General features: G+C 45.1%; 1 protein-coding gene across 2 annotated transcripts in view; it reads right to left on the bottom strand.

The window, feature by feature from the left end:
• Positions 1–27,591, bottom strand: part of cul9 (cullin 9) — a 230,272-nt gene that overhangs the window by 20,819 nt on the left and 181,862 nt on the right. For both annotated transcript variants that reach the window (XM_080193074.1, XM_080193073.1), the window contains exons 29-36: positions 22,931–23,199; positions 15,109–15,487; positions 12,843–12,983; positions 11,690–11,854; positions 7,443–7,606; positions 4,768–4,861; positions 3,689–3,763; positions 2,939–3,049 (exon numbers count right to left, since the gene is read on the bottom strand). In XM_080193074.1, the coding sequence (XP_080049200.1) occupies positions 2,939–3,049; positions 3,689–3,763; positions 4,768–4,861; positions 7,443–7,606; positions 11,690–11,854; positions 12,843–12,983; positions 15,109–15,487; positions 22,931–23,199 (1,398 nt within the window). The remainder of the gene's footprint in view (positions 1–2,938; positions 3,050–3,688; positions 3,764–4,767; positions 4,862–7,442; positions 7,607–11,689; positions 11,855–12,842; positions 12,984–15,108; positions 15,488–22,930; positions 23,200–27,591) is intronic.

Below are 27,591 nucleotides of genomic sequence, written 5' to 3' on the forward strand. Positions count from 1 at the left end.
CTGACTGTGCAGAGTCTGCACGTTTTCCCTGTGTCTGCATGGGTTCCTTCCGCGTGTTCTGGTTTCTTTCCATAGTCCGAAAGACGTGCTGGTTAGATGCACTGGCCATGCTAAATTCTCCCTGTGTACCCAAGCAGACACTGGAGTGTGGCGACTAGGGGATTTTCACAGTAACCTTATTGCAGTGTTAATGTAAGCCTACTTGTGACATGAACAAACAAACTTAAACAGAGGGAGAGTTACTTGCAAAAAAACTTCCATTTACTTCTTTATGATAACTTCTCCTCGACATTCCCAGCCAGTGCCCCGTCCCAGACGGCGGTCCCAGCCAGTGCCCCGTCCCAGACGGCGGTCCCAGCCAGTGCCCCGTCCCAGACGGCGGTCCCAGCCAGTGCCCCGTCCCAGACGGCGGTCCCAGCCAGTGCCCCGTCCCAGACGGCGGTCCCAGCCAGTGCCCCGTCCCAGACGGCGGTCCCAGCCAGTGCCCCGTCCCAGACGGCGGTCCCAGCCAGTGCCCCGTCCCAGACGGCGGTCCCAGCCAGTGCCCCGTCCCAGACGGCGGTCCCAGCCAGTGCCCCGTCCCAGACGGCGGTCCCAGCCAGTGCCCCGTCCCAGACGGCGGTCCCAGCCAGTGCCCCGTCCCAGACGGCGGTCCCAGCCAGTGCCCCGTCCCAGACGGCGGTCCCAGCCAGTGCCCCGTCCCAGACGGCGGTCCCAGCCACTGTCCCGTCCCAGACGGCGGTCCCAGCCACTGTCCCGTCCCAGACGGCGGTCCCAGCCACTGTCCCGTCCCAGACGGCGGTCCCAGCCACTGTCCCGTCCCAGACGGCGGTCCCAGCCACTGTCCCGTCCCAGACAGCGGTCCCACCCACTGTCCCGACCCAGACGGCGGTCCCAGACCAGTGCCCCGTCCCACACACTGGTCTAGACCAGTGTCCTGTCGCAGTCCCAGACACTGGTCCAAACCAGTGTCCTGTCACAGTCCCAGACAAGCTTATTCTTCTATTCATCAGCTATTCTTACAGATGTGACCTACAGAGTGTTCAGTTGATAGCAACAAGATCCCTGGCTAATATTTGTACTTTCTGTCCATGGCTGTATGGCTAAAAGTCAGATTGTAAGAAGTCTCACATACCAGATTAAAGTCCAACAGGTTTATTTGGCAGCACTGGCTTTCAGATTTCCACCAATGACTTTGGAGAGACTGAAATCATGACTCACAATTCTACTCCCTAATTGATCACGTACAAATTAATCACTGCCTGTTACACATAGTCACACACAGAGGCCAGGTTAGTGAGAATGCTTTAGAGCTGCCATTCATCACTGTGTTATTTTAAATTAAGATTACAATACCAGGTTAAAGTCCAACAGGACTCACCTGATGAAGGAACAGTGCTCTGAAAACTTGTGATTCCAAATAAACTTGTTAACATAAGAACATAAGAAATAGGAGCAGGAGTAGGCCATCTAGCCCTTCGAGCCTGCCCCGCCATTCAATAAGATCATGGCTGATCTGTCGTGGCTCAGTTCCACTTTCCCGCCCTCTCCCCATAACCCTTAATCCCCTCTCTTATCAAAAACCCATCAACCCGCGTCTTAAAAATATTTAGCGAGGCAGCCTCCACCACTTCAACGGGCAGAGAATTCCAGAGATTCACCACCCTTTGAGTGAAGAAGTTCCTCCTCAACTCCGTTCTAAACCGCCCCCCCTTTATCTTGAGGCTGTGCCCCCTAGTCCTACTGTCTTTTTTGAGCGGGAAGAGTCTCTCCACCTCTATCCTATCCATCCCATTCATCATCTTAAACGTCTCAATGAGATCTCCCCTCATTCTTCTAAACTCTAACAAGTACAAGCCTAGTTTATTCAGCCTCTCCTCATAGCTCAATCCCCTCAACTTCCGTATCAGCCTAGTAAACCTCCTCTGCACTCCCTCCAAGGCCAAAATATCTTTGCGCCGGTGCGGCGCCCAAAACTGCACACAGTACTCCAGCTGCAGCCTCACCAATGCCCTATACAGCTGCAGCAAGACCTCCCTACTTTTATATTCAATCCCCCTCGCTATGAAGGCCAGCATCCCATTCGCCTTCCTGACCACCTGCAAGCTGGGTTTTTGCGACTCATGCACAAGGACCCCGAGGTCCCTCTGCACCGTCGCCTGCTGCAGTTTTTCGCCACGTAAGTAATAGTCCTTCCTACCATTATTCCTACCAAAGTGGACCACCTCACACTTGCCAACGTTAAATTCCATTTGCCATTTCCTGGCCCATTCGCCCAGCCTATCTAGATCCTTCTGCAGACTCTCCACACCCTCCGCACAATTTGCCGTTCCCCCAATCTTGGTGTCATCAGCAAATTTCGACACCCTGCACTCGGTTCCCTCCTCCAGATCATCTATATAAATGGTAAATAGCTGAGGCCCCAGCACCGACCCCTGGGGCACTCCACTAGTCACCATCCGCCAATCCGAATAGCACCCATTAACCCCCACTCTCTGCCTCCTATTTGACAACCAATCCTCTATCCACGCTAACACCCTACCCCCAACTCCATGTCCCCTGACCTTCTGCAATAACCTCTTGTGAGGTACCTTGTCAAACGCCTTCTGAAAATCAAGAAAGACCACATCCACCAGCTCTCCTCTATCCACTGCCCTAGACCCATCCTCATAGAACTCCAGTAAATTTGTCAGACACGACTTCCCTTTAATGAAACTGTGCTGCGTCTGCTGTTGGACTTCAGCCTGGTGTTGTGAGACCTTTTTACTGTGTCCATCCCAGTCCAACACCTGCATCTCCACATCTGAGTGAAGATTGTTATTGATGATCCATTAACTGCACAACAACTCCTCAAGACCCATGGTTACTGATGAATCATTAAGTTATGGGACGAGAGGTGGCTGTTACTCTAAGCACTGTTTACTGGGCACTCACTCACCTTCCTCGCCTGAGCAAGCATTTTACAGGCATCAATAACAAACGTTAGTGACTTCATTTGCAAGGCTTCATTTATTGCAGATACTTTTGCTTCCAAATTAATAGCAAAGTCCTGTAACAAATAAAAACAAGAGTATAAAGTTGTTGCCTGGACAGAGGTTCTGTGGATTTCTCGCTGTTTCTGTGATTACATTTGCAGAATAACCCATTGCTTCATTAGAATACAATCAGAATAAAGAACCACATGCTCCCCGTCTCAGTCACTCTGCCACGAGATAATCACAAACAGGTCTGCTCCAAGCTCCCACCTCCCCATAAACTGGCATCAATCAGGCCCCCCCTTCCACACTACCCTGCATCCACCCCAGCCTCTGCTACTGATTTTAAATACATAAATTGTATCACTTCTCAACTTCCTGGCCTATGGTCCACAGGTTTTAGTCCCGCCTCACATCCTAACCTTTCTAAGACCCAGCAGCACTCTGGAGATCGGCAATGTACAATCCCTGAATTGCAATTCCAGACACAGTTTGACCAAGCATAACATCCTTTCCTCAATTTTATCCCCGTATCTACCATTGGCATCAGACAGATTAATGAAGTAACAGCCATATAATCACAGCTTCTTTAGAATCACATCTTCATCTTTCCAAGCTTCTTCACCTCCTCACTCAGTGTCCCAGTTTAATAGGAAGTTAGTAACAGTGGGATTATTTGAAACAGAATATGGAGTGAAGCTCCATGTGCTCACCCTTGCCTGATGGTGAAAAGTGCATCGCTCGTTATAATCATGAAAGCGTTTCTCTTGTCGTGCTGCTTTACTGACCTGTACAAAGACACAATCATTTCACAGCTTCAATTCAAACCACTCAGAAATACTTGACAGGTCAGAGAATATCGCAGCAAACGGTAACTCTTCTGCATTATCTTATTAAACGTTCTTTCTCCCTTTTATACAAGCTCCCAAAAGCTGAACTGGGTGTCATCTGAGTACCCATTGCCTATTCCTCGGTGTAAGGTTTATATCAAAGAGCGGTGACTCGCGTTTCTTAATGATCAAAATAAAAACACAAGTTGCAGCTTAGGAAACCAGTGTGCAGATTCCGCACTTCCTCCTGGAGTGATGGGAGGAACAGCAGCAATACTGCTGTTGTATCGGGTTGGGGAACCCTCCAGAGCCCAATATAAATAAGTTGTTACCAGCTAAAGCATTAGATATAAATTTGTAATTAGACAGTAAGATAGCAGATTCTTATAGAACATAAGCACCTCTTTCCACTTTTCTCCATGAAATGGCAGCTCGCAATGTCTGAGTCGAGTGCTGCACTGTGCAGCACAGCTCCGTAATCAAGAGAAAGAGCAGGAGAGTACCCGGTATAATTGCTAACTTCTGCTGAGTTTAATGACCTGAGAGAATCTGGTGGGAGCTTTGCTGGGTTTCACCAGGGAAAGAGACAGCAGTGGGTATGCCACTCCTGGGTATTATTTAGGTGAGGATCGAACCAGGCTCTGCCTTGATGCCTTCCACAGTTGAATAGCCTATAGCAGAAGACTGCTGTACTGCTGGAGCTATTCTGTTGTATTTAACAACACCTTCCAATGGAGGAAGGAGAGGAGAGAAACATTCCAGTGAAGAAATAAACGAAAAGTAAACAGATTAAATAAGTACTTTGGAAACAGAATAATCAGAAATACTTTGGAAATGTTCAATCATTACAAGGTCCAAAGTTCCATGCCACAACATTCAAAAATGCCCTGTTCACTCAGGAGAGCTCCCAACCATATTTCTGTTGTTGCAAATCAACACATTCTGACAGTGCATGATCTCACCATAGCTGAACAGTTGTAGTAATCTTTGTGTGTCGGCTTCCACGGCTTTAAACATCGCCAGCAAAATCCATGATTACACTTGGCACATGTCATGCTGTAAAATACACAGAATAGGGTCCTTAATGAACAAGACCTCAGTTTAGTTACTCAACATCTAACTAACCCTCATTTATCAATGTACCTGTCTTAATGAAATCATCTCAAAATATTCATGTTGGGGCCTTTTATTTGGGGGATATATTTGTCAATAAGTTGATGTTAATCACAATTCAAGACAGAGTTCTTTGTAACCCACAAGTAACAATTTCACCTACTGCAGGCATACAGCAGGTTGTTTCAATGATAATCATTGGATTTGCCAGTCACATGTAGGTGGGTTAGACCAGCTCCAATAGTTTTCTTAATGCCACTAAACACCCCAACATAAGAAAGTGTTGCAAATTACCTGCTGAATGGACCACAGACTATTCCATTAAAACAGCACAAAGTGCGAGGCCCAGAATGCACATCACCAACTGAAGGACACCACTAAAAGGCAAGGAAACTTTAGATTCCAGGACAAGGTTCGAATACAGAAAAATGTGGCATGGTGGCACAGTGGTTAGCACTGCTGCCTCACAGCGCCAGTGACCTGGGTTCGATTTCCAGTTTGGATCACTGTGTGGAGTTTGTGCATTTTCCCGTGTCTGTGTGGGTTTCCTCTGGGTGCTCTGGTTTCTTTCCACAGCCCAAAGATGTACGGGTTAAGTGGACAGGTCACGCTAAATTGCCTCTTAGTGTCAGGGAGACTAGCTAGGCTAATAGCACGGAGTTATGGGGATAGGATCTGGGTGGGATTGTGGCCAGTGCAGACATGGTGAGCCAAATGGCCTCCTTCTGCACTGTAGGATTCTATGATCTATAAGAAAGACATTGCACACCACATCTAGGGATCACCAGGTAGTCCAACTACAGGAAATGTCTTGGCTGGATCTCCCATTGCGGCTTGGGGGGTTTACAGTGAAACGCAAGCACCTCTGAAACTGCTGTCTTGGAGCTACTGGCAATGGGCACACAGATAACGCACAACCTGGAACCGTGCTGCTTCTGCTGGATTGCTGATTGGCAGCGCCCCGTCCCAGACGGCAGTCCCAGCCAGCGTCCCGTCCCAGCAGCGGTCCCAGCCAGCGCCCCGTCCCAGACGGCAATCCCAGCCAGCGCCCCGTCCCAGACGGCAGTCCCAGCCAGTGTCCCGTCCCAGATGGCAGTCCCAGCCAGCGTCCCGTCCCAGACGGCAGTCCCAGCCAGCGTCCCGTCCCAGCAGCGGTCCCAGCCAGCGCCCCGTCCCAGACGGCAATCCCAGCCAGCGCCCCGTCCCAGACGGCAGTCCCAGCCAGTGTCCCGTCCCAGACGGCAGTCCCAGCCAGCGTCCCGTCCCAGACGGCAGTCCCAGCCAGCGCCCCGTCCCAGACGGCAGTCCCAGCCAGTGTCCCGTCCCAGACGGCAGTCCCAGCCAGTGTCCCGTCCCAGACGGCAGTCCCAGCCAGTGTCCCGTCCCAGATGGCAGTCCCAGCCAGCGTCCCGTCCCAGACGGCAGTCCCAGCCAGCGCCCCGTCCCAGACGGCAGTCCCAGCCAGTGTCCCGTCCCAGACGGCAGTCCCAGCCAGCGCCCCGTCCCAGACGGCAGTCCCAGCCAGCGCCCCGTCCCAGACGGCAGTCCCAGCCAGTGTCCCGTCCCAGACGGCAGTCCCAGCCAGTGTCCCGTCCCAGACGGCAGTCCCAGCCAGTGTCCCGTCCCAGATGGCAGTCCCAGCCAGCGTCCCGTCCCAGATGGCAGTCCCAGCCAGCGTCCCGTCCCAGACGGCAGTCCCAGCCAGTGTCCCGTCCCAGCAGCGGTCCCAGCCAGCGTCCCGTCCCAGACGGCAGTCCCAGCCAGCGTCCCGTCCCAGACGGCAGTCCCAGCCAGCGCCCCGTCCCAGACGGCAGTCCCAGCCAGTGTCCCGTCCCAGACGGCAGTCCCAGCCAGTGTCCCGTCCCAGACGGCAGTCCCAGCCAGTGTCCCGTCTCAGACGGCAGTCCCAGCCAGTGTCCCGTCCCAGACGGCAGTCCCAGCCAGTGTCCCGTCCCAGACAGCAGTCCCAGCCAGTGTCCCGTCCCAGACGGCAGTCCCAGCCAGTGTCCCGTCCCAGCAGCGGTCCCAGCCAGTGTCCCGTCCCAGACGGCAGTCCCAGCCAGTGTCCCGTCCCAGACGGCAGTCCCAGCCAGTGTCCCGTCCCAGCAGCGGTCCCAGCCAGTGTCCCGTCCCAGACGGCAGTCCCAGCCAGTGTCCCGTCCCAGACAGCAGTCCCAGCCAGTGTCCCGTCCCAGACGGCAGTCCCAGCCAGTGTCCCGTCCCAGACAGCAGTCCCAGCCAGTGTCCCGTCCCAGACGGCAGTCCCAGCCAGTGTCCCGTCCCAGCAGCGGTCCCAGCCAGTGTCCCGTCCCAGACGGCAGTCCCAGCCAGTGTCCTGTCCCAGACCAGATAAATAGATTATTGGGAAAGAAGATTGGGATTCGGAGTACAAGGAGTTGAGGTCTAACTGAATGGCTGGGCAGACCCAATGGACACTCTGGCCATCTCCGCCCATTCCTTTTGTATTTACGTGAAGATCAAAGAGCCGATATTTAAAAAGACAATTCTGTAAAAATGGACTCACTGAAGACAGCCCTCATTCTTCTCAATCTGGGCATGGCAGCTTGGGCAGCGTTTGGAGATCAGTTTTGCCAGGTGTTTGCTTTGTGCTTCCATTGTCATTCCTTCATAATACCCACCATCATCCATCCACTGAGACATGTGGCTGCAGCTAGCAGGGTAGTGTGCCTGAAATAAACAACGCAGAGCTGCAGGATCACACTGCAATGCTAGGTTTCATAGCTCCAGAATATTAATATTTTAAAAAATCACATCACGGAATTTGGCATTAGCTCTGACTGCAAAACAGCATCAGCAACTGGGGACTGACCAATGCAAGTTCATCAGTTAAAATGCAAAGAAAATGCTCTAAATCTCACCAGAGAAGCTGCTCTAATTGGACTTGAGACAGTGTCTCTCAAACATTGCCTCCTCCTCCCCTCCATTATTCATACAAACCTTCCCTACCCACACACAAATATTTTTTAACTATTTATATATGGGTAGAGGAGTGGGCCGATTAGGGATTAACACATTGGAGACGGGGGCATGGCTGAGGTTTTAATAGAATATTTTGTATCTGCATTTACCAAGAGGTAAATACTACCCAGACTATGGTGACAGACAAGGAAACTCTGTCAGTAGAGGGTTCAAAATTGATAAGGAGGAAGTGTTGAATGGACAGTCAGTTCTGAAAGTTGACAAAACACCCAGACCAGATCCAAGGATATTGAAAGAAGTCAAAATGGAAATTGTAGGAGTGATAGCCATAATCTTCCTGTCTTCCCTAGACTTGGAACATGCCAGAGGACTGGGGAATTGCAAATGTTCAAAAATGGTCGTAAGAATAGTCCCAGTAATTATTGTCCAGTTAATTTACCATCAGCAGTGGGCAAGTTTACAGAAACAATTGCTCGGGATAGAATTGTTAATCACACGGAAAAATGTGGGATTCGGAATAGACGGCATGAACTTCTAAAGGGAAAATCATGACCAACTAACTTGCTGAGGTTTTGAGGAGATAACAAGAAGAGCTGATGAAGGCAGTCTGTTGATGTGGTCCACATTGACTTCCAGAAGGCATGGAACATAGTGCCAGATAACAGACTTGTGAGAAAAGTTATAGTACATGGAATAAAAGGGACTGTGGTAACCTGGATACAAAATTGGCTGAGTAATAGGAAGTAGAGAGTAACGGTTAATAGATATTTTTCGGGCTGGAGGAAGGTTTGTGTTCCCCAAGGGTCTATATTGGGACCTTTGCTTTTCCTGAAACCTTGATGTGCAGGGGGATAATTTCAAAGTGTGCAGATTATACAAACCTTGGAAGCATTGTAAACTGTGAAGAGGACAGTGCAGAATTTCAAAAGGACATAGACATGTTGATGGAATAGGCAGTTAGATGGCAAATGAAGTCCAATGTGGATAAGCATGTGGTAATGCATTTTGGGAGGAAGAACATGGCGAGACAATATAAAATATGGGGTAAAATTCTAAAAGGGATGCAGGGGCAGAGGGACCTGGGTGTATTTATGCATAGACATTGAAGGTGGCAGGACAGATGGAGAGTGTAGTTAATAAAGCATATAGACTTTATTAATAGGGGCTTAGAGTACAAGAGCAAGAAGGTTACACTGAACTTATACAAGACACTAGTTAAACCTCAGCTGGAATATTGTGTACAGTTCTGGACGCCACTCTATAGGAAGAATGTGAGCGCACTGGAGAGAATACAGGAGTGGTTCACAAGAATGGTTCCAGGGACGAGAAACTTCAGTTATGAGGATAGAGTGGAGAGGTTGGGACTGGTGCCCTTGGAGAGAAGAAGCTAGAAAGGAAATTCGACAGAAATGTTCATAAGGGGTCTGGACAGAGTGGATCGGGAGAAACTTGTTAAAGGATCAAGGACAAAAGGCACAAATTTAAGGTAATTTGCAAAAGAAGCAAATATGATGTGAACGAATCATAAAATCCCTACAGTGTAGAAGGAGGCTATTTGGCCCATCAAGTCAGCATCTAATCTCCGCAAGAGCACCCAGGCCCACATTCTGCCCTATCCCTGTAACACCACACATTTACTATGGCTAATCCATCTAACCTACGCATCTTTGGACTGTGGGAGGAAACTGGAGCACCTGGAGGAAACCCACGCAGACACAGGAAGAATGTGTAAACTCCACAGAGTCACCCAAGGCTGGATTCAAACCCTGGTCCCTGGCATTGAGGCAGCAGTGCTAACCACTGTGCCATGCCTGAGAAAAGGTTTTTCATACAACGAGTGGTTGATGTTTGGAATACTTCCTGAAAGTGTGGGGGAGGCAGGTTCAATCGAGGCATTGGAGAGGATTAAATGATTATTTGAATAGGAACAATGTGCAGGAGTACAGGGGAAAAAGCAGGAGAATGGCACACGTAATGTTCATTTGGAGATCTGGCGCAGGCACAATAGGTCAATTCCCCTCCGAATCCCTAACAATTCTGTGCTAACCCTTGCGGCTACCATCTTTGTAGATTGTGCCAATTTCCCAGAACTAAGGAAAGGTGGACCAGGGATCGTCAAGTCCTCGTCACCATGCAGTGACGTGCTGCCAAGTAATGATACCCACCCACCTAGCTGAACTGATTGTCTGGGTGAGAATTTGGCTGAGATGCTATCAAGTCTAATACAGAGTTATGCATTTTGGAAGATCTAATACAGATAGGAAATATACAGTAAATGGCAGAACTCTTAAGAGTATCGGTAGGCAGAGGGATCTGGGTGTACAGATCGACAGGTCACTAAACGTGGCAATGCAGGTGGAGAAGGTAGTCAAGAAGGCATGCTTGCCTTCATCGGCCAGGACAGTGAGTTTAAAAATTGGCAAGTCACATTGCAGTTTTATAGAATCTTAGTTAGGCTGCACTTGGGATATAGTGTTCAATTCTGGTTGCCACACTACCAGAAGGATGCGGAAGCTTTGGAGAGAGTCCAGAAAAGATTTACCAGGATGTTGCCTGGTACAGAGGGCATTAGCTATGAGGAGAGGTTGGAGAAACTTGGTTTGTTCTCACTGGAATGACGGAGGTTGAGGGCGACCTGATAGAAGTCTACAGGATTATGAGGGGCATGGACAGAGCGAATAGTCAGGAGCTTTTTCCCATGGTGGAAGAGTCAATTACGAGGGGGCACAGGTTTAAGGAGTGAGGGGTAAGGTTTAAAGGAGATGTACGAGGCAGATTTTTTACACAGAGGGTGGTGGGTGCCTGGAGAGGTAGTGAAAGCGGATACGGTAGTGGCTTTTAAGGGGTGTCATGAATAGGATGGGAAGAGGGATATGGTCCCCAAAAGGGTTTAGTTCAGTTGGGCAACATGGTCTGTGCAGGCTTGGAAGGCCAAAGGACCTGTTCCTCTGCTGTAGCTTCCTTTGTTCTTTAAGTCACCAATCTGCTGTGAAATTACACCCTTTCACAAGTTAGTACCTGCAGGGAGCTGGGGAAACATTAGGGGTAAGGAGGAAAAATATTTTGGAGCCATACGCGATCTTTAAGAGAATAAGATTTACATTCAAAACCATTGGAACACAAGGAATGAAAAAACTTGGATTGAGAAAGGAATATTTCCATTTAATTTGGAGCTGACTCTTCAGGATAACCCACAGCTGCCCCGAGATTTCAATGTGCTAAGTCTTAGCAGCTAAGTGGTGGAACTCACCAACATGCAACACAGCTGGGTCCAAACCGTACCTTCAGAGTGTCACCAAGCCCACAACAGGCATTCCCAAAAGATACAGTAGTAGTCTCACAACACCAGGTTAAAGTCCAAAAGGTACATTTGGTAGAACTTTAACCTGATGATGTGAGACTACTTACTGGGCCTACCCCAGTCCAACACCGGCAACTCCACGTCATGGTTCCCAAAAGATAAGGATACGACAATGCGGTCAGAACCCACACTCTAATGGCTGTTAGTGACCTGACCAAAGACAGGATTTACAGCATGTACCCTTCAGGGGAAGTGTATAGAGTGGGGGCAGGGGGAGGAACGCTTCCAAAGTATTGTTGTAATGTACAAAATTGATTACTACTCATTTGTTCACTACCCAAGTCTCACAAACATTGATGTAATAATGACCAGATCAACTGATTTGGAAATGTTAACTGAGGGATAAGTATTGGCTTGAACATTGGGAAAACAGTGCCATGAGATGTGACAGATGTGACAATTCAGCACTGCCCTATAGTTGCAATGAAGAATCAGTCTGGATTTCATAGAGGGAGAGCATTTATACTTACTTCAGGGAAATTACAGGAGAAGCAAGAGGACCAGCAGCACTTGGAACAAGTGCCAACGCTACCTATGCCCTCTTTGCACAGAATCTGATCACAGCCTTGTGGATTGGTACACCAGGTTAGATTTGAACAACATTCCACATAACCACGCAGCAGGGTTTTGGAATACTGCAGGAAAAGAGAAAGCACCATCAGGATCAGCAGTTCCAGAGCACTAACTTATCAAATTCACCCAACATTTAATTCTCCCCGACTCAGCACACACGTTGATCTTTCCCTACACTCTAGCTATAACAGAGCACTATATTCCGCACTCTCTCCCCAAATACTCTATAAATGGTATGCTTTATCTGTATAGGGTGCAAGAAACAAGACTTCTCACGTCACAACGAGAAATCAAATCAAATCAAATCACTTTCTACATCTTTAAGGTGATACTTTGTCTGACTGAACATTATTTCACATTTTGAAATGGAGATTTCTGTTTACTACAGATTTGCATTATTTTTTCTTTATTCTTTCATGGGAAATGTGTCACTGGCTGGGCCAGCATTTGGTACCCATCCTGAATTGCCCTTGAACTGATAGACTTGCCAAACCATTTCAGAGGGCAGCTGAGAATCAATCACATTGCTGTGTGTCTGCAGTTACATGTAGACGGAGTTCCAGGTAAGGACGACAGAATTCCTTCTCTAAAGGACATTAGTGAACCTGATGGGTTTTTACAACAATTGATGACACTTCTCCCAGGGTTTAGAACAGAGACTGCCAGTGGTTTTGAAAATCACCACAGTGTTACAACCTGCACTGCACAGAATATAACTTCCAAACGATGTGACTCACTCAATGGAAACACTGCTATTCATTGTCACTTTTCTCATGCTGCTGAAAATTGATATGGAACATTTACATTTTCAGGACTGTGTTCCTGCCGGATATACAAATCCAAGCCCTCAATAACTGGTAATCTCACAATCTGACGGAGATCTTACAAACATTCTGCTTTGAACACACACAATGCAGCTTGTCTCCATTCATAAAAATCTAGGTCTTTTCCTTTGCCTCGAATAAAGCATGGATCGAGAGTCAATTAACTGAAGCAAAAGTTCTATTAATTCTAATGAATTAATTGTTAATTAATGTAGAAATGTCTTACTTTGGCTGCAATCTCACTGTCACTTATAATCGAGGAGATAAATGCATTGGTTGGCTGTGCAGGGCAGTCAGAGATTGGGCACGTACAATTCTGCACCAGGTTCTGCTCAATTCTTGTGATTAAATATTCTTTCCAACAGGACTGAGGATACAAAGTTCAAAAATAGATTAAAATACAACCAATAACTTCAAACAGAATCATTCTGCTCTACTCTGTTTCTGTCACCATCCAGAGGAAAGTAACACATTCTTGCACGTCAGAATAGCTGTGAAAATTAACTGGATAAAGTACCGTATGGTTCTTCAGAATCCAAGAGATCGCAGGAGGAATTCTTATTGAAATGAATGAAATATTTAATAAGACAGCCAGCTTGGTATAATATTCCAGCAGCGATCAGGGTTGCTTCAAACCTCAGGGTGCAGAAAGCACATCCAGACCTGGCTGGGATATGTTGCAAAGGCAATGAATTGCTTAAACTGAACGCTATAATGGCAATCTGGAATCAGATTGGCCAAATGACATCTTCAGTTGAACTGATCTCGTGGCCTCAGAAGTGACGAGATCCACTAGTTGAATGAAATCAGGTTCTAAAATATTAATTTATTAGGAAAGGTTATCTGTCACATGTAAAGGTGTTCTGACGCAAGGTCACAGACTCTTTACTTTTCTCTTCACAGGTGCTGCCTTTTTGTCTAGCATTTTCTGTTTTTATTCAATCTTTCACACTTCCAGCTCCTGTAATAATTAGCCAACAAACAGGAAAAACAGCAAGTCTTCCCTGTAGTGTAATCTTACGATGTGGATGTGTCGGCGTTGGACTGGGGTAAACACAGTAAAAAGTCTGACACCACCAGGTTTTAGTCCAACCGATTTATTTGATAGTAAACTCACTAGCTTTCGAGGGGATTCCCTCTTCGTCAGGTGAATGGAGAGTTCTGGCCTCAGACAGAGCACAGAGGCCAGAACTCTCCATTCACCTGACGAAGAGGGAATCCCCTCGAAAGCTAGTGAGTTTACTATCAAATAAATCGGTTGGACTAAAACCTGGTGTTGTCAGACTTTTTACTGTGTAATCTTACACCATTTATAAAACAATTCCTTGGTTCAGATGAGCTAAGGACAGGGTCCATGTTGTGGACAGCTGCTAAATTTAAGGAGCACAAACATCCTGTGAAGGAGGCCAAGTCACTGAATGTATTCAAAAGAGAAATAGATAATATTTTAGATTTTAATGGGGAACATGGCATTGAGATGAGGGTCAGCCATCATCATATTGAGTGCAGAGCAGGCTCAAAGGGTCTACTCCTGCTCCCAGTTTGTATGTTTTTCCTTCCTAATCTTAGGACATTGACAGTTGCAGAGTCATCCTCTGAACATCAAGATCTCAATTTCAAGTCAAATTAGTTCCTCTCAACCAGCAGTCAAGTATTATAACTGACTTTCATAATCCTGGACCAGAAAGGAAGAAGCCAGGGTGTGTATCTTGGTCACGATTCAGCAACTCTACAAGTGAGGATAAGGTAGGTTTAACTGGGACCCCATTCCCCGCGAATACCCCATTGCTGCACACCATCCTGAGTCACAGATAAAGAATAACAGTGCATGTGTGTTACCATTGTAACTATAACCAAGACTGAGTCAGTGTCATTGGGAAAGGAAGTAGGGAAGTTAGTGGGCAAATAAGACAAATAATTCTTACCTGTCTATTGCTGCTGTGACAAAAGGATTCTAATTGTCTAAGAATCATCCTGTATATCAGTCGATAAGAGCACTACAGTTCCACCCAGCCCATCTCCTCTCCACATTAACTTTGAAACCAAAGCATTCGCAAACTTTGGAATTGATAATCAGATGTTGAGTGTGTATTTGTGCACAGGGATATTCACATAGGCTCTACTTTCAGTCAGGGAGTAATCTTATTTCAAAACAGCATTCTATACGTCCAACAAATCTGAATTTTGGTTAGGATTTAAACTCTCAAGCCTCCAGTTAGGAGCCTAACATTAGCAACAAGACCTGAAATCTTCTTGCTGAGCAAAAACTCACTCTCGCCTACTTCTCTCCCTCCTCCCTTTGTTTTAGCTGTGGGCCTGATACTTCCCTCAATCTTCCATAAAACCAATGTGTAATCACCTGAGCACGACATTACCTCCCCTTCAATCTGGTTGGTGTAGGTATTGGATTTTTTACCCGGTTTTCTGACAGTAAGATATAAACCCTGCAAAGCTGAACATAACATTCTGCCCAGGAATGTAATCGGACTCACCTTACAGCAGTAGTGCATGCAGCAAAGAGTGGGAGCAGCTTCGCTTTCACTACTAAGCAGGTTTAGACAAACAGGGCACTGGGTGATGGGGCTGCTGAGTGCTTGTGGGTTCCGGACCTGAAGTCCCGCCACCAACAAGAGAACTTCGCGATCTTCAGCATACCGCTGCACCAACAAGTCAACGTTCCACTTGCTGTGCATGAGCAAGTGCTGCGACACGTCAGTGGAAATGCTGAGGGTGTCTGCTACTTGCAGGACAGTCTGGTTCATCAGTTGCTGCACCTCCTCTTGGCTCATGGTTCGCCCCATCGACATAAGCACCGACTCCAGCACTCCTTCTTCTGAACTCTGTGACCCAGCCTCAAAACCGCCATCAAAGCTTAGGACAAACCAAAAAAAGAACACAATTTAACCCCTTGAGCACCGAGTCATCAGTGCAGATTCCAAACCATTTGCCGCACATTCCAACACCTTAACCAGAACAGACATCTATTGCCAGATTCAAACAATTGAGGTGTTGCAGTTCGATGTAACTTTCAGCCGGGGCCCTCTTTGCCTATTCAGTGAAGGGAGTTCTTCCAGTGGGCTGGCCAACATCCATTCCTCAGCTATCCTCACCAAAACTGGTGAGCTGGTCACATACCATAATGCTGTTTGCAGCATTTAACCATGCACAAATTGTCTGTTGTGCTGGCCCATAAAACAAGGACCACATCTTTTACACTGATAGGCTGAAAAGCACACTGGCATATGCTGAAGACTCAAAAGGTGCTCTATAAATGCAAATGCAATTATTTGTTCTTTGCAGTTTTAAGGAAAATTGTTGATTGAGGACAATTTCATCATCTAAAGTGCCAATTTCTCTCCCCTCAGATGCCAGCTGACCTGTTGAATATTTCTGTTTATTAATAATATGACAGTTATTAAATTGGTCCTTGGTATCCGCTTTCACTGTGGAGGAAGAGAACAAAAGCACAAGTATTACCTAAAAATGTCAAAGGTTGGGTGGGAGGAGAGCACCATAAATTTGAAAGAATTCATCTTTATTGAAGAAAGGATGGATGGACATTCTGAGTAACTATTATCATCAGTTTATCATCAATGAGTTGTAAGCTTTTCGAAAGAAATCAGAAAATATTAACAGACACTTTGGAATTAATGAAGGAAAAATCCAGCACAGATTTATAAAAGGCAAATCGTGCTTGTCAAATCTCAATTTTTTTAGTGAAGTAACAGAGCGGGCTGATAGAAAGAATGTAGTGAATGCTACAAATTTGAACTTTACGTACAGTAAAGGACTGGCTAACAAAATTGATGCTCAATAGAAATGTCAGTGTCAGCTTGGATAAAAACTGGATCAAGGACAGAAAGCGAGCGAGCTGTGGAAAACAGGTTCAGACTGGAGGACAGCAGACAGTGTGTTCCCCAAGGGTCAGGGCTGGGGGAGCTACTTTCTTTTCAGAAGATCAATGACTTGGATATTAGAATACAGAGTAAAAGTTCAACATTTGCAATGATATCAAACTTGGAGGTATGGCAGACAGAAAGGATGGTAACAATTGACTGCAACATGACATGGAGAGGCTGACAGAATGGGCAGAGAAGTGGCAGATGGAATTTAAGAGAAGTGTGAGGTTATGCACTTTCGTAGAAGAGATGGGGGGGAGATAATGCAGGCTAAATGGCCCCTGTGTTAGAGTGTGAGCAGGGACAGAGAAACCTGGAGTTTCACATGTATTGGTTTTTGAAGGTAGCACAACAGAGTGAGAGACTGGCTAGCTCAGCACACTGGATCCTGGGCTTCATAAATAGGAACATTCAGTACAAAAGCAGGAAAGGTATGCTGAAACTTAAGCCACAATTAAATTAATACATTCAGTTCTGGCCCCTAACTTTAGGAAAGATGGGAGGGTATAGGGGAAATTTATGATTAAGACGACAGAGCTGGCTAAAGTTATCTAATGGCTAAAGGGGAAATTAGTTTAAAGTGTGGGACAGTGCCAGAAATTTAAGACAATAGTTCATAACACTCGGCAAACACTCCATCGAGAGAAGGAGGATGCACCATCCACAGCTAATGAAGGAAGTTAATGTTAGTAGCATTCTTTTTATTATTCATTCATGGGACGTGGGCATCGCTGGCAAAGACAGCATTTGTTGCCCAAACTTAATTGATCTCGAGAAGTGGTGGTGAGCCATCTTCTTTGACTGCTGAAGGTGTAAGTCTACCGACACGGTGCTATTAGGGAGGGATTTCCAGGATTTTGACCTAGGTACCGTGAAGGAACATGATATATTTCAGGATACAGCATGGCTTGGAAGGGAATTTTCACTTGGTCATGTTCCCATACATCTGCTGCTTTTTGTCATTCCAGATGTTAGGGGTTTTGGGCTTGGAAGGTGCTGTCTAATGAGCATTGGTGAGTTCCTGCACTGCAGTTTGTAGCTGATACACATGGCTGCCACTGCTTGTCAGTGGTGGAGGGATTGAATGTCTCTGAAAGGGTAGCGATCAAGCAGGCTGCTTTGTCCTGGATGGTGTGAAGCTTCGAGTGTTGTTGGAGCTATATTCATCCAGGCAAGTGAAGAGTATTCCACCACATTCCTGACTTTTGCCTTGTAGATGTTGGACTGGCTTTGGGAGGCAGGAGGTGAGTCAATCACCATAGCATTCCTAGCATTTGACCTGCTCTGGTAGCCACAGTATTTAGGCTAATCTAGGTCAGTTCCTGGTCAATGGTAACCCCAGAATGTTGAAGAAAAAGTACAATTCTATGTTAATGGGAAGTCATGAACATTGGACAGAATTTTAAAAAAAGCAAAGAATGATTAAAAAAAGGCAAAATTAGAGTTTGAGAGAAAGATGGCTAGAAATATAAACACTGATAGCAAGTGTTTCTATGGATATTTTAAAAAAAGAGTATCTAAAGTAAGCACTGGTTCTATAATAAAACAGATTCTGGGGAATTGATCATGGAAAGTAAAGAAATAGCAGAAGGATTGAACAGATAATTTAATGTCTGTCTTCACTGCAGAAGATGTATGTAACATCCCAAAAGTAACTATGAATCAAGAGGTGGCAAGAAGGGAGGACCATAAAATGTTACAATTACTAGGGAAAGGATAGTAAGAAAATGTTTTCACAATAGAAAACACAAGTTTCATATCAGAAATAGGTAGTAAGCTAGGGGGCTAAAAAGAGTGAAGAAGTTATCTATATTAATATCAGCAGACAAGAAGGATTGGAGGAATTTAAGGGACTAAAATCCAAATCCCGGGACCTGTTGGCGCACACGTTGGAGTTCTAAAAGGGATAGCTGCAGAAATAATGGATGTGCTGGCTAGGCATTTCCAAAATTCCTTCAACTCAGGAACAGTCCCACTTGATTTGAAGTTGGCAAACTTTACAGCATTTTTCAAGAAAGGAGCAAGTGAATTCCAAAGATTCGCAAGTTAAACCAGTGAAGCGAATAACAGTTATTGATGAAATGCTAGAAGTTTTTTTTTACAATGCACTTGGAAAAGCAGAGTACAATTAAAACAAGTCAGTGGTTTCAACAAAAGGAAATTCCTGTTTGACAAATTAGAGTTTGTGAGGAAGTAACTAGTCAGATAGGTAAAGAGGAACCAGTTAATGTAAATATACCTGGATTTCCAAAAAGCATTTAATGCCACACAAAAGGTAAATAGGCAAGTTGAAGGTAGTATTTTAGCATATTAGAGGATTGAGTAATGGATAGAAAGCAAAGTGGGCATAAACAGACCTTTTTTAAGTTGGTAGTGAATAGTGAAATACCACAGGGATCAGTACTGGGGCCTCAGCTTAATTATGATCTATATTAATGACTTAGATGAAGAGCCATGAAGCAATGTATCAAAGTTTTCTGATGATAACAAGCTAGATGAAAAGGTAACCTGTGATAGGACAATGAGAGGCTGAAAAAGAAATATAGACAGGTTAAGTGAATGGGCAACAAGATAGTACTTCAAGTGTAATGGAGGGAAGAAGTTCTTCACTTTGGTTATAATGGAAAAGCAGAATTATTTTAAAAGGTGTTAAACTTGTAAGTGTTGTTGTTCAAAGAGACATACATGTACAAAGAACACAAAGTTAGCATGTCGGTGCAGCAAGCAATTAGAAAGGCAAATGACATATTGGTCTTTATTGCAAGGGGAATGAAGTACAAAGATAAAGAAATCCAGCTGCAATTGTACAGGGTTTTGCTGAGATCACATCTGGAATAGTGTGTGCAGTCCTAGTCACCAGTTAAGAAAGGATATAATTACAGTAGAGGCAGGACAACAAAGGTTCACCTGACAGGTCCTATTGTCTTGGTTTTTAGAAGAATGAGAGGGTCTCATTAAAACTACAAGAATCTGATGGGGCAAATGCTGAGTGATTGTTTCCAATGGTTGGGGAATCTAACACACAAAGGCAGTGTGTGTTGATCATTCAAATGAGGAGAAATCAGTCAAAGGGTTGTGAATTTTTGGAATTCTCTACCACAGAGGGTTGTGGATACCCCACTGTTTAAGGCGTTTACATTTAATACCAGGACAGATACAATTGCTGGTCTCTAGGAGAATTAAGGGATATGGGGAATGGGTGGGAAAATGGAGTTAAAGTCCAAGTTGAGCCATGATCAGGTTTGACAGTTCTACTCCTACTATTTCTTATGTTCTTGAGTAAAGGTTAACAAGTTCAAGACCTAAAGGGCTTCATCCTAGGGTTTTACAATATCTGATTGCTGAGATAGGAGATGCATTGATTGTAATTTTCTGAAGTTCTTTAGTCTCTGGAAAGGTCCCATCAGAATGGTAAATAGCAAATTAGAGGGAGACAGTAAGCAGGAATCTACAGACCAGTTAGAGGGAAAATGCTAGAATCTAGTATTACGGAGGTTAGAACAGAGCATTTAGAAATTCTTAATGCATCCAGGCAGAGTCAACATGGCTTTGTGAGAAGGAAATTTGTTTGACAAATTTATTCGAATTCTTTGAGGAAGTAACAAGCAATGTAGACAAAGGGGAACTGTAGACGGTGTCCTTGGATTTCCAGAAGGTGTTTGACAAGTTGCCACATCAAAAATTACTACACAATATAAGAGCTCATGGTGTAGGGGGTAACATTATCATGGTTAGAGGACTGGGTGTCTAACAGAAGCAGAGAGTAAGGATAAATAGGTAATTTTCTGTTAATGAGCTGTAACTAGTAAAGTGCCACAAGAATCAGTGATGGGGCCTCATCTATTTATAATCTACGTCAATGACCTGGATGAAGGGGCTTGGACATTGCTACATTTGCTAATGGCACAAGGATAAGAATGAAAAGTAATCTTACTGAAAGATATAAGATCTGGAGCAGACTTGACAGGTTGGATGCTAAGAGGATATTTCCCCTTGTGGAAGAGACTGGAGCTACGTGATGCAATTTAAAAATAAGGGATCTCATATTCCTACTGACCCTCTCAGTGTTATCAGGCTGTGTAATTCTCATTCCCAGACAGCAGTGGAGGCTGGATCATTTTTTTTGGGCTGAGTTAGTTAAACTCTTGATGGCAAGGAAATCAAAGGTTGTAGGCAGTAGTTAGGGAAATAAAGTTGAAAGGCCACAATCAGATCACCAATAATTTTATCAAATGGGAGGGCTGAATGGCCTACTCCTGTTCCTGATTTTTATGTTTGCATGAATAGAATGGTTCCAGGGATGAGGGATTTTAGCTACAAGGGAGCTGGGGAAATTCTCCTTGGAGCAAAGGAGATTGAGGGGAGATTTGTCAGGGCAGTATAAGATTCTGATAGGTTTAGACAAGGTACACAAGGAAATACTGTTCCCATTAGCTGACAGTACAAGCATGAGGGAATACAGTGAATGGGAGAAAGAACTTTAAACAAATTGAATGGTGATGATCTGGAACTTGCTGACTACAAGGATGGTGGAAGTGGTGATGCTGAATGATTTCTACAGGAAATCAGATGGGCACATAAAGAAAACAAAGGTTCTCATTGAATACTTTATTTCTGTCTTCACTAAGGAGAGAGATGATTCAGACATTCTTCTAGGGGAGGAGTGAGAATATTTAGAAACAATAAACAAGTGAGAAAGTACTGGAGACACTGGCATCGATGAAGGTGGATAATTCACCAGGGCCGGATGAATTGTATCCCAGGCTTTTGAAGGAAACCAGGGAAGAAATAGCTGCTACTCTGAGAATCAATTAGCGCCCCTCACTAGATACAGGCGAGATGCCAGAAGATTGGAGAGCTGTGAATATTGTAGTATAATTTAAATAGAGTACAAAGAATTGGCCAGATAATAGAAGGCTGAATGGCCTGACTTTCATGTTAGGCAAATTATTGAAATCAATTCTGAGACACAGGATAAATTGTCACTTAGAAAGCCACGATTGATCATGGATAGTCAGCACAGTTTCGTTGGGAAGATCATGTCTTGCTAACTGAATAGAATTTTTGAGGAACTAACAAGGAAGATTGATGGGGGTAGTGCAGTGGATGTTGTCCACTTGGATTTCAATGAGGCCCATATAGCAGACTAGTCAAAATACTCAAAACCAGGCCAGAGATAAAAAAGCCGATGTGTGATTCTACAAGACCACCTGTTTCCCAAACCGTTAGAGTTTTTAAAACCATTTCACTTTTGCTTAGGTGATAGAGGAGGTTTGAAGTTGAGTTATGTTGGAAAGGAACTCAATCTAATATCTGCCACAGACACAACCAAATTAAAATAAAAGAGAGGGCAATTAGATGATCAAAAATTTGTAAAGAACATTTTATTACAATAATATTTGAAATAAACAAATTAATCTCAGATGCTAATACAAACATCATTTCTGCATCAGTGCAGGAAACATGAGCTGACAATTGATGCTGTTTTGGTGATTTGGTTCAATAAAGCAGTTACATCGTTCCTGTTGTAATGTACTGAGAGATTGATTTCCCAAAAGCATTAATCCAATCCTGCCAAATGCAAATTTTCCAAGATCCATTTTTTTGGTAACAATTGAGATTCTCTGCCTGGCCCAACCTATTGCATACAGCAAAACTCCTACTGTGAATGCTACATATAAGCAGCTGATAATTGCTGTACTACAAACTGGTGACCTGACAGCTGAAGATACAACACATATTATTGCACAAAATATTACTTTGTTTTTTTTTAAATAAACAGAACCCTGGAAACCAGACTATCCCAATAGCTCTGCCTAAGTTTATCAGCGAGTAGCTGAAGTATGGATGTGCTCAGATACCCAATCTCAGCTAGCAGTACGGTGAGGGGTATCTTTGCTCTCAGCAACGTTCAGTTATGGAAGGAAACAGGAGGAAAAAAACAAACCACCCAGTGAATGGCCACTTGCTCAAGGTGCCATAGGGCTCTTATTGTCTGTGATTCAGAACCAAGAGATAACACCTTCAGGGCAAGAAAAATGGAAAACCTATCATCCCCATTTTGCAGGGGTGACATTTGTGCCATTAAATTGAAGATATGCTGTTCTATTCTATCCTTTTATTGAAGGCTGTCTGCCTTACTGTCCAATTAAACTATTTTGGTTCACATCGCCTGGCCAATTGATGCAGAGTAGAAGACATGTATCTCATTTGACAATTTAAACGCTAGAGGGCATTCACTCTCAAATAGCTTTGAACCCAAAGTGCAGAAGTTAAAGCAGTTTTTCTCTTACTGAAGGTTTGCTTTAGCCACATGCTGAAGGTACAATCTGATGAAAAAAGCAAGCAGTCAAAGCCAGTCGCTTAAATGAAGTTAATCGAAATATGGACGTAGATTGCTGGTAATTTGCGTTACCTAAATAGTGATTGATTCTCTCTGCTGTTGCTGCTTGACTCCATGGTTTTTGCTCCAAGTTTTCGGAATATCGTGTGTGCTTGTCCTTTCCGGGGGGTTGTTGGGTCCTCGAGCACATACTCCAGAATGTGAGGATTGTCTTCATTGCGCCTGATGTAACCCTTGTTGATAAGATGCATGATGCAAGACAGAACATCCATATTGCTGCAGTTTAAGTGAAGGAACTTTGGTGCTAAACTTGACTCCTGATTCTGACACTTTTCAATCACCTGCAAATAGTTCAGTGACACAAGAAACAGTTCTTTAAAATTATAGTGCCATCTGTCACTCAACACACTTACCTAAAGGAGCCTTTTTGTTATGAGGTAACAGCTTTGACAGTAAATATTGTATGGAAGCATCTCAGAATGCAACTTGATCTAGGTAGACAAATTAAATACCTTTTCACTATTTGTAACGACCATTTTGAAATGAGTGTAATGTCTCTGACCGTACTGAAGCACCTCAAGAATACATATTGTATGTAGAAAACCTGAATATTATTGCACTTCGTGTGATGCCATTTTGAAATGACTGAAATGTCCTTCAGGTATTTTATGAATAAAAGTACGGTTTGGAAAAACAAGCTTTGACAATTACTCCAAGTGCACTTACTGGCTCTAAAACCAGACTGCCAATTGTTAAACATGATTTAACTTGCCCGGCAAACTTCCCTGATTGCTGAGTGATAACTGAAAGGATGGCAAGGTGGCACACTGGTTAGCACTGCTGCCTCACAGCACCAGGGACTCAGGTTCGATTCCCGGCTTGGGTCAGTACCTGTGCGGAGTCTGCATGTGCTCCGCGTGTCTGCATGGGTTTCCTCCGTGTGCTCTAGTTTCCTTACATAGTCCAAAAGATTGCAGGTCAGGTGCACTGACCATGCTAAATTCTCCCTCAGTTTATGCAAACAGGTGCCAGAGTGTGGCAACTAGGGGATTTTCACAGTAATTTCATTGCAGTGTTATGTAAGCCTACTTGTGATACTAATAAGTAAACTTTAAATACACCAGCACAATGCCACATAGATTAGAAAGGGTCCAGATTAAATCTCTGATCTCCACAAAGTGAACTGGAAAGAAAACAAGCCAAAAATTGGAGTCCTAAAGGTTGCCTCCATGCACTAGGCTTGGAATTTGGACAGGATATTCCAAAGATGCCAGTCTATGTGGAAGTAGAATGGGTAATTGGCTGAGTGAGATGTCAACAGCAGTCAGTAGCTGTGGAATTGTACCTCAGCAATCCTCACTGTCTCAAATATCAAGTCACTCATCAAAGTGTACTTGAAGGAAAGCTCTCTGACTTCCTATCGCAGATAGCATCTGGAACCTGTGCCCTAACATAGAACATAGAACAGTATAGCACAGTATAGGCCCTTCGGCCCTCGATGTTGTGCTGAGTTATGTCTAAACCCAAGGTCAAGCTATCCCCTCCCCATAATTCTGGAGTGCTCCACATCCCTATCCAATAACCGCTTGAAAGTTCCTAAAGTGTCCGACTCCACTATCACAGCAGGCAGTGTATTCCATACCCCAACCACTCTCTGTGTGAAGAATCTACCTCAGACATCTCTCCTGTATCTCCCACCATGAACCTTATAGTTACGGCCCCAGTAACAGCAACATCCACCCGAGGAAATAGTCTCTGCACGTCCACTCTATCAATCCCCCTCATCATCTTATAAACCTCTATTAAGTCACCTCTCATCCTCCTCTGCTCTAAAGAGAAAAGCCCCAGCTCCCTCAACTTTTCCTACAAGACCTACCTTCCAAACCTGAGAACATCCTGGTAAATCTCCTATGCACTCTCTCCAATGCTTCCACATCCTTCTTATAATGAGGTGACCAGAACTGAACACAATATTCCAAATGTGGTCTCAACATCCAGTACAGTTGCAGCATAACCCCCTGTTAATAAACGCTAACGCACGATAAGCCTTCTTCACTGCTCTATCCACTTGAGTGGCAACCTTCAGAGATCTGTGGATATGAACCCCAAGATCTTTCTTCTCCTCCACATTCCTCAGAACCCTGCGGTAGACAGAGGGGAACCAATGGATGTGGTGTTTTTAGATTTCCAAAAGGCGTTTGATAAGGTGCCTCACAAAAGGTTGCTACAGAAGGTTAGGGTGCACAGAGTTGGGGGTAAGGTGTTAGCGTGGATAGAGGATTGGCTGTCTAATAGGAAGCAAAAAGTTGGTATCAATGGGGGCTATTCTGGTTGGCAGTTGGTGACTAGTGGAGTACCTCAGGGATCGGTGCTGGGGCCTCAACTGTTTACCATTTACATAGGCCATCTGGAGGAGGGGGCTGAGTGTAGGGTAACAAAATTTGCTGAGGACACGAAGATGAGTGGAAAAGCAAATTGCGTGGAGGGTGTGGAAAGTCTGCAGAGAGATCTGGATAGGCTGAGCGAGTGAGTGAAGACCTGGCAGATGGGAGTATAACGTCAGCAAGTGTGAGGTTGTCCACTTTGGCAGAAATAATGATAGGAGGGATACATGCTACGGTGCAGAGGTACCTGGGGGTCCTTGTGTATGAGTCGCAAAAACCCAGTCTGCAGATGCAGCAGGTGATCAAGAAGGCGAATGGAATGTTGGCCTTTATAGTGAGAATATAAAAGTAGGGAGGTCTTGCTGCAACTGTACAGGGTACTGGTGAGGCCGCAGCTGGAGTACTGTGTGCAGTTTTGGTCGCCGCACTTGCGCAAGGATATTTTGGCCTTGGAGGGAGTGCAGAGGAGGTTCACCAGGCTGATACTGGAGATGAGGGGTTTGGACTATGAAGAGAGGCTAAATAGACTGGTCTGTACTCGGAGTTTAGAAGGATAAGGGGGGATCTTATAGAGACATATAAGATAATGAAGGGGATGGATAGGGTAGAGGTAGAGAGATTCTTCCTGCTTAGAAAGGCTAGTAGGAACTTCTTCGCTCAAAGGGTGGTGAATCTCTGGAATTCTCTGCCCGTTGACATGGTGGAGGCTGCCTCGCTAAATATATTTAAGTCACGGGTAGATAGGTTTCTGATAGACAAGGGAATTAAGGGTTATGGGGAGAAAGCGAGAAAGTGGAACTGATCCACTTCAGATCAGCCATGATCTTATTGAATGATGGGGCAGGCTCGAAGGGCTAGATGGCCTACTCCTGCTCCTATTTCTTATGTTCTCATGTTCTCATGTAACCCTGCTGCTGATCCTGTAATCCGCATTCAAGTTTGTCCTACCAAAATGATTCACCTCGCATTTATCAGGGTTAAACTCCATCTGCCACTTTTCGGGCCAGCTCTGCATCCTATCAATGTCTCTTTGCAGCCTGCAAGAGCCCTCTACCTCATCCACTACTCCACCAATCTTGGTGTCATCAGCAAATTTACTAACCCACCCTTCAGCCCCCTCTTCCAAATCATTGATAAAAATCACAAATAGCAGAGGACCCAGCACTGATCCATGTGGTACACTGCTGGTAAGTGGCCTCCAGTCTGAAAACTTTGCTTCCACCGGCACCCTCCGTCTTCTATGAGACAACCAGTTACTTATCCAATTGGCCAAATTTCCTTCTATCCCACACCTCCTTACTTTCTTCATGAACCTACCTTATCAAACGCCTTACTAAAATCCATGTATAGGACATCAACTACTCTACTTTCGTCTACACACTTAGTTACCTCCTCAAAGAACATAAGAACATAAGAAATAGGAGCAGGAGTAGGCCATATAGCCCTTCGAGCCTGCCCCGCCATTCAATAAGATCATGGCTGATCTGTCGTGGCTCAGTTCCACATTCCCGCCCTCTCCCCATAACCCTTAATCCCCTCTCTTATCAAAAACCCATCAACCCGCGTCTTAAAAATATTTAACGAGGTAACTTCCACCACTTCAACGGGCAGAGAATTCCAGAGATTCACCACCCTTTGAGTGAAGAAGTTCTTCCTCAACTCCGTTCTAAACCGCCGCCCCCCCCCCCCCCCCCCCTTTATCTTGAGGCTGTGCCCCCTAGTCCTACTATCCTTTCTGAGCAGGAAGAGTCTCTCCACCTCTATCCTATCCATCCCATTCATCATCTTATACGTCTCAATGAGATCTCCCCTCATTCTTCTAAACTCTAACGGGTACAAGCCTAGTTTATTCAGCCTCTCCTCATAGTTCAACCCCCTCAACTCCGGCATCAGCCTGGTAAACCTCCTCTGCACTCCCTCCAAGGCCAAAATATCCTTGCGTAAGTACGGCACCCAAAACTGCACACAGTACTCCAGCTGCGGCCTCACCAATGCCCTATACAGCCGCAGCAAGACCTCCCTACTTTTATATTCAATCCCCCTCGCTATGAAGGCCAGCATCCCATTCGCCTTCCTGACCACCTGCTGCACCTGCAAGCTGGGTTTTTGCGACTCATGCATAAGGACCCCGAGGTCCCTCTGCACCGTCGCCTGCTGCAGTTTTTCTCTACGTAAGTAATAATCCTTCCTACCATTATTCCTACCAAAGTGGACCACCTCGCACTTGCCAATGTTAAATTCCATTTGCCAGTTCCTGGCCCATTCGCCCAGCCTATCTAGATCCTTCTGCAGACTCTCCACACCCTCCGCACAATTCAATCAAATTTGAGAGGCAGGACTTACCCCTCA

The sequence above is a fragment of the Carcharhinus amblyrhynchos genome, chromosome 7 (assembly GCF_965287045.1).
Source record: "Carcharhinus amblyrhynchos chromosome 7, sCarAmb.v2.hapA, whole genome shotgun sequence".
NCBI classification, from domain to species: domain Eukaryota; kingdom Metazoa; phylum Chordata; class Chondrichthyes; order Carcharhiniformes; family Carcharhinidae; genus Carcharhinus; species Carcharhinus amblyrhynchos.